Source organism: Myotis nattereri, assembly GCF_964212035.1.
Source record: "Myotis nattereri genome assembly, chromosome: 9".
NCBI classification, from domain to species: Eukaryota; Metazoa; Chordata; class Mammalia; order Chiroptera; family Vespertilionidae; genus Myotis; species Myotis nattereri.
In genome coordinates this window covers 33,618,507-33,626,497 of record NC_138084.1, presented here as the reverse complement: position 1 = coordinate 33,626,497, position 7,991 = coordinate 33,618,507, and the positions used below count along the sequence as shown (strand labels likewise).

Below are 7,991 nucleotides of genomic sequence, written 5' to 3'. Positions count from 1 at the left end.
GCCAAGGAAACACAGGCTTTCCTTTGAGCCTTTCAAAACTCCTTTCCAAGGCACTGCGCCTACTGGGCCCAATGGATGAGTTATTTTGTCCATTTCTTATCCTCCAGTCCGACTTGTTCCAACAATAGTCAGGTAGTCATGGCACCTGATCCTGCCTTAACTGTTTGGCTGAGGCCTCAGCTTTCTCATCTATACAATGAGTGAAAGTAATGCCATTATTGTGTGCAGTCAGGGTGGAGAAGGGGAGCAGATAGCATAAGTAAACCTCCCAGCATATAGCTAGGCACAGAGTAGGTGTGCCACAAAAGTTAGCGTCTTTCCCTCCTTCAAATACCCTCCTCCACAAAGTGTAGCGGGGGGTGAGGACAGCAGCCTCCTCGGTGGTGGGACAAAGCCCGCAGTGTCCCAGTATCCTATGATTTCCTCGCCCGACCCTGGGAATCAGCATCTCAAAATAAACACACAAGCGCCGCTAATCGCCAGCTCCGAAACAAAACAGCGCTGCACTCGGGGATCTGGGCAAAATCAGCCCTCCCTCCTCCTTTGCCGCCGCCCTCCTTCCTCGCGCTGCTCCGCTCGCTCAGCTCAGTTCCGCGCAGCGCAGCTGCCAAGCCAAGGCAGGCACGGTCTCCGGGCTCCGAGCTCCCGTTCCCGCCCAGGCTCTGCCAGGTCTCCGCGGGGACCCCTTCGGGCAGGAGTTGCGTGGCGAGGGCCTGCGGCAGTAGCACAAAGTTGGGGGACCGCGAGGATGAGGCTCTCCCCGGCGCCCCTGAGGCTGAGCCGGAGTCCAGCGCTGCTGGCCCTGGCGCTGCCCCTGGCCGTAGTAGCGCTGGCCTTCTCCGACGAGACCCTGGACAAAGTGCCCAAGTCGGAGGGCTACTGCAGCCGCATCCTGCGCGCTCAAGGCACGCGCCGCGAGGGTTACACCGAGTTCAGCCTCCGAGTGGAGGGCGACCCCGAATTCTATAAGCCGGGAACCAGCTACCGCGGTAAGTGGCCCGGAGTGGCGTTTGGGGGCGCGGGACCCGGGCCCCCGGAGGGCGCCGACCGCGCGGGACCGGAGGAGGGCGCACAGTCCCCGGGCGCACGGTGTCTGCGCAGCCCGGCAAGGACCCTTCTGTCCTGGCTATCCTCAGCCCTTTGGAGCTGTGAGCCAATTCCCAAGCCAGTTCCTGGCCGTCGCGGGGCCCTCTGCCAGGGGAGGCAACCCCCATTTCCGATGCGCGGTTCCCGGGTGTGGGCTATAGCGAAGCAACGCGTCCACACCGGCCTGGCTGGGAGGGAACCGGCTGGGTCGGGAGAACAGTGGAGACCCGCCTCTCTCCAGATCCGTCTCTGGAGTGGAGGGGACCTGGTTTCTCCCAGTTGGATCCCAAGCAAGGTGGTGAAGTCCGGCTTTGCCCGCTTCCATTCCTGGAGGAGAAGACATCAGCTCCTCTCTGACTGACACCCCAGCGGAACCCTCACTCCAGCTTCCCCCGACAGATCCCTTCAGGAAAAGGGACTTTAAAGCTTCCCCTTGAACTGGGCATGGGAAGGAGGGAAGAGCCTGAAGCTTTTCGGAAGGGTCTCTGGACAGAACTCCCAATTATTTTCCAGGCAAGGGAGATGACCCTGGATTTCTAGGACCCCCCAGTGGACCGGGCCTTCAGTGTAGCCTCGAATAGGAAAGGGGAACCCGGTGAAGATGGAAAGGGACGCCCAAATTCCCGAGGTCTGCTCCCTGGAGGGCGGGGGGGGGGGGGGAGCGTGGCTCCGGAGGATCCGTGCCCCAGGGACCGTGCCCAAGCGCCTCAGCCGAGAGCAGGCGTTCGGGAGCGCAGGGAGGGGATGCCCGAGCAGCTGAGCGCCTTCCGGCCATGACGGGCAGCTCCATGGCACAAACCTGACCAGGGGCAGGGAGGGAAGCCTACCTGGTTTCACCTGCCCCGTCCCCACGACCCCTGGCAGGCGGGGAGCGACAGGGAGCATGTCTCCCCACTCCCACCCTGTCCTAAGTCAACTCTGGCACCGAGCAGGGGAAAGTGGGTTGTTGGGCGCATCTAGTGGGGCGAATGGGTTCACAGCCACCGCCCGCCCTTCCACACCAGCCTCCCCGGTTCCTAGAGCTTCGAGGGAGGAGGCGGTGGGAGCAACACGGGAGAAAGTTTGGGGCAGTGTCAGCGGGCGCCCGGGCCGCACAGGCGACCCGGAACCAGGGGCCACCCTTTTCCGAACGCTTCTCCCGTTTCTCTGGGGGATCCCCGACTTTCTCCACCGGGAGCTACCCAGAGCCGGCTGCCGTGCGCCCTTGGCAAGTGGGGGCGCTCAGCGCTTGACAAGCAGCCGCCAGGACCCAGGGCGCGCGGGTTGGCGGGATGGTCGGGACTTCACCGAGGGGAGAGGGAGGTTGGGTGGAGGACGTGCGACCCAGCGACCCAGCGCTGGAGGGACCGGGCTGGGCTGGCGCGCAGCTGAAGGAGCTAGGCCTACAGCTGGGAAACAGCCAATGCCCTCAGTGGACCAGAGGGGAGCGGGAATTGGTCTCTTTATCCCTCCCCCAAACGGAGAATCTGCGTTCTCTTGGGAAATGGCCCCAGATCCACGTGGCAGGGAAGGAAGTGGCTCTGGAGTCAGAGGGACTTGGATTGAGTAGCTGTACGACCATGTGCAAGTCCTTAATTTCTCTGGGTCCATTCTCCAGCTGTGAATATAGCTGTTTATCCAACCTCTCTGTGTGCTTGTCTGGAATGAGTTTACAACGATGAGTGTGCCTGAGGTCTTCAATACATGTTAGTTTGAGTTAGACAGCCTTTATTAGTTTAATAATTCAGATTGGTTTTGTTTTGTGTGTGTGTTGTGTGTGTGTTGTGTGTGTGTGTGTGTGTGTGTGTAAAAGTAGGTTTTTCTCAGTACTCCACCTGTCTAATCTACCGTGAATAGCAGTTTTCTGGTCTTCAAGAATTAATTGAATAAATGAATGATTGATTGCTCCCTGGTAGAAGCCTTGCCTAAAATTGTTCCTAATTTAAGCCCAGGAGGATTTTTTTATTTTTTATTTTTCTTTCTTTTTTTTTCTTTTTTTATGGTTTAGACCAGTATGGGACCTAGGCCAAGCGCCCTATGTGGTATTTCTTCCCAATCCTCCCAGTTTGGCTGAGCACTGGCCAGGGCCCCAGAACTGGGAAGGAGGTGCCTCAGGTATTCACCTGGGCCAAGGGGTTCCCTGATTGCCTAGGTGTCTGTGACTGGGAGGTGGGAACTGGGGCTGGGGGTGAGGGGAGCACTAGACTTTCACCCTACGGTTATTCCAGCCTCAAATGTGAGTTAGCCTTTTGGACTGTGAGGCCCCCACTCAGGCTATGAGACGGGCAATCATCCTTCTCCTTGCTGGTGGTAAGAAATCTTGAAAGGAAGACCTTGCAGAAACCACACTGAGGCCTTCTGTGATTAGCAAACCCGATTCCGCCACTCAACGTTAGGAAGAAAGGGGTGCTGACCTACTTTGACATTTTAATGTTGGCTTTTACTTTCTTAGAATAATTGTGCGAAAAGTAAGTCTAATGCATTCTTTCTGGAGTATTGACTTAGGGCTGTGGAAATGAACATTCCCCTGGTGTTCTATTTGCTTTTTTTAAAAAAAAACTTTTTCCTGAATTAGGGCCCCTCACAATCCTTGGAATCAATCCTTGGCTTGTTTTCCTGCCGCAAATCTTTGTCCCCAGTATTCCAGTCCACCCCCAAATAGCTTCTGCTCTCCATGCTCCCCACCCCAGCATAGCCTTCAGGCTTTCTGGACTGGAATGAAATGGCCACTGTTTATTGCAAATGTATTGAAACATGGGGTTTCTTCTCAATTGTCAGGATCCAATTGAGATTATTATTCAGCTTTTCCGAGTTGTTAGTACTATACTGACTTCCCTCTCTCTCCCACCACTTCTCTCCCTCCCTCCTCCCCATCTGGGTCCCTCTGCAATAATTGTGCTTTAGAAAGCCCTGAAAGGCCTGCTCTGTTTCTGACCAGGGCCCCCTTTGAAAAGGAGATTACAGTGATTAAAAATAACAAGTGGAGGATCCTCAAGGGGGCATTGCTTCTGGGAGGACAATTTGCAGGACCAGCCATTCCCAGATCACAATTTCAAGCCGAGGAGAGGAAAATCAGCTGCAATGTTCAAGAATTGATTGAAAATAAAAGAGCCTCCGTTGTCTGATTTATTAGGTCTGTTTATTAGGAAAACAAAGCCAGACCCTGGCTAATGAGAGTGGCTTTTCCTCGATGCTCTTTAAAGGGAAATTTCAAGGAACTTGATGGGAAAAGAACGTCTAGTTGAAATTTGAAAAGCTTCTCCAACTTCAAACATAATTGGGGGATTTATTCTAAACTGGGAGGTTTGGAGACCTCCAGAGCTGCTTTGCCTTGTCTTTCTCTGTCCTCCTCTGGGGCACACACCACCTCAGCCTGGGAGAAATCACAGGCTTTGATATTGGCCGAATCTGTTTCAGCTCCTGCTCAGTCACATAAGTACTTGGTGACCTCAGGCAGGCCGCTCCACCTCTCTGACCCACAATTTCTCCAACTGTAAAATGAGAGTTCCCGCACCCCATCCCCAGTGTTGCTGTGAGAATTAGAAATCATCCTTGTCAAAAGAAAATGGTCACACAGTAGGTGCTAAAATAAATATATGTTATGAGATGATTATTTTAGAAATAGGAAAATACTTGGCAGTGAATATCGCATCAGGCATTGTGTTAAGTGCTTCCTACTCATCTCACATCTTAGTTCTTGGAGTACTTTGAGGTGGTTTATTCTTCTTATTTTTGCATATGAGAACACTAAGTCTTAAAGAGTTTAGTAAGTTGCCATAGTCACACAGCTAATAATCAGCAGAGTCAAGGTAAAAATTCAAGGATGACTGCCCTGGCTCGTGTGGCTCAGTCGGTTGGGCATTGTCGGGTACGCCAGGAGGTTGCTGGTGGATTCCCCATCAAGGGCACATGTCCAGGTTGCAGCTCAGTCCCTGGTAGGGGGAGTATAGGAGGCAGCTGATATCTCTCTCTCTCTCTCTCTCCCTCCCTCCCTCCTTCTCCTCCCTATCCCCTCTCCCCCGCTCCCTTCCTCTCTCTCTAAAAATCAATAAACTATTCTTTAAAAAAATATTCAGGGATGTCTGGCTCCTAAATCTGTGCTCTGAACCAGTCTTCTATACAGATTCAATGAAATGAATTGAGAGTAGAATGAATTCTCTCGGCTACTCTCAGCCTTCTGGATCTGTCTTCATTGAAGGAAAACAGCAGCAGCAAACCAAGATAATAACTGACATATCTTGGGACACAAAGTATGAAGTAATAGGTCCTTATTTACATTTGCTTTTTTTCTTGTTATAGACTTCAGTTTTGCATTTTCCCATAAACCAGAGGATTAATTTAGAAACATGAAGAACCTTGTCAATCTTTAGCCAATTCCTTTTCTTTGTGGGGAAACAGAAACAAATTGGATAGGAAAAAAGAAACTAATTTGACTATTGTTTTATTTTCACATGAAGATGCTATATGATCATGCCTATAAAATTATATGTTTGAAAAGTATGTAGGTATAATCCGAGAAATTTAAGCAGGATGGGGTCTTTTAAATGAACTCTTATCTAGTTTTACTTTATTTTTATTTTATTTTTTTGAATTCTTTATTCTTTTTTTAAATTTTATTTTATTGTTTAAAGTATTACAAATAGTAGTACACATGTCTCCTTTTTTTCCCCATTGACCTTCCCCTGGCCTCCCCTACCGCTCCCCCCACCCCCCTGCCCAGCACATGCCCTCACCCCACACCCCCCAGTGTCTTGAGTCCATTGGTTATGCTTATATGCATGCATATAAGTCCTTCGGTTGATCTCTTACCCCCCGCCCCAACACTTCCCAGCCTTCCCCCTGTAATTTGACGGTCTGTTTGATGCATCTCTGCCTCTGTATCTATCTTTTTGTTCATCAGGTTATAATGTTCTTTATTATCCATAAATGAGTGAGATCATGTGGTATTTTTCTTTCACTGCCTGGCTTATCTCACTTAGCATAATGCTCTCCAGTTCCATCCATGCTGCTGCAAATGGTAAGAATTCCTTCTTTTTTACTGCAGCGTAGTATTCCATTGTGTAGATGTACCACAGTTTTTTAATTCACTCATCTGCTGGTGGGCACTTAGGCTGTTTCCAGATCTTAGCTATGGTGAATTGTGCTGCTATGAACATAGGGGTGCATATATCCTTTCTGATTGGTGTTTCTAGTTAGATACTGCTGATGATATTGTAATTAATTGTAAGTCACTCCTCCCACCTCTCCTCTTTTCTTGTACATTACCCTCTTTCTTTTTAAAGAAAAATTTTGAGGCAAAATGATTTAATATTTGTATACACTACAAAATGATTACCCCAATAAGTCAATAGTTACCATTTGTTACCATACATAATTACAAATTATTTTCTCTTGATGAGATCTTTTAAGAATTATTTTTACCCTAGCTGGTTTGGCTCAGTGGATAGAGCATCAGCCTGTGGACCAAAGGGTCCCAGGTTCAATTCTGGTCAAGGGTACATGCCCAGGTTGCAGGCTTGATCCCCAGTAGGTGGGGTGTGGGAGGCAGCAGATCATTGATTCTCATCATTGATGTTTCTATCTCTCTCCCTCTCCCTTCCTCTCTGACATCAATAAAAAAATATTTTTTTTTAAAAAAAGAGTTACTCTCTTTGCAACTTTTAAGTATAAAATACAGTATGATTAACTATAGTCGCCATGCTGTACATTACAACGTCAGGATTTATTTATTTTATAACCAGAAGTTTGTACCTTTTGACCACTTTACCCATTTCATCAAAACCCTCTTCCATCCTCCTACCCCCTCTGGTATCCACCAATTTGTTGTCTGTATCTATGAGCTTGGTTTTGTTGATGTTGCTTTTTTTTTAAGAGTCTACATATGTGAGATCATACAGTATTTGTCTTTCTCTGTCTGACTTATTTCACTTAGCATAATGTGCTCAAGGTCCATTCATGTTGTCATAAATAGCAAGATTCCATTCTTTTTTATGGCTGAGTAGTATTCCATTATACATACAGGGGTTAGCAAAAGTAGGTTAGCAAAAGTTTGTGTGTATGGAAAAAATATAATACTTATTAAATAATAATACAAGAACAAACTCTGTGTTTTGCATACTCACAACTGTAAACCTACTTTTGTCCCACTCTGTATGTACCACATTTTCTTTATCCATTATCCATCAGTTGATACTTCCTTAATTTTTTTTTTTTATTATTCCTCACCCCGAGGATATTTTTCCATTGATTTTTAGGGAGAGTGGAAGAGAGAGGGGAAGACAGAGAGAAACATTGATGTGAGAGAAACACATCGACTGGTTGCTTCCCACACGAGCTCCGACTAGGGCCCGGGCCAGAGAGGAGCCTGCAACTGAGGTACGTGCCCTTGACCAGAATTGAACCCAGGATCCTTTGGTGATACTGACTGATGCTCTATCCACTGAGCCAAACTAGCTAGGGCCATCAATATACACTTAAATGAGGTTGTTTCCATGGCTTGGCTGTTGTAAATAATGTTGCAATGAACATGGATGTTCAAATATCTTTTGAAATTAGTGTTTTCATTTTCCATTTTCCTCTTTTTTATTATTCAAATTTATTTTTAACCTTTGTCCCCCTTTAATAAGTATTTAATTCAAATTGATAATAAAAATTAAAAGGTGCATAGTACATATTTAAGTGCTTAATAGTTGTGGAGACTGTTTATTGCTTTTAGTTTCATGAAATGCAAAAAAGAAAAACATGCAAAAAATGAAAGTATATCAAATTGTAATTTTTCAAGGTTTACAACTTGAGTACTTCTGTATACATAGTTATATTGTTATTCCTTCTGTCTTGTTGCTTCACCATCATCTAGCACTCTTTGTCCAATATGTAGCCATGAGTCACAGCACTGAAATATGGCTAATCCGAATTGAGATATGCTG

General features: G+C 47.7%; 1 protein-coding gene across 3 annotated transcripts in view; it reads left to right on the top strand.

Moving 5' to 3' along the window:
* Nucleotides 1-593: 593 nt before the first annotated feature.
* The window catches only part of SPON1 (spondin 1), a 255,424-nt gene continuing 248,026 nt past the window's right edge, over nt 594-7,991 (top strand). For all 3 annotated transcript variants that reach the window (XM_081098877.1, XM_081098876.1, XM_081098875.1), the window contains exon 1: nt 594-989. In XM_081098877.1, the coding sequence (XP_080955003.1) occupies nt 749-989 (241 nt within the window). In that variant the 5' untranslated portion in view covers nt 594-748. The remainder of the gene's footprint in view (nt 990-7,991) is intronic.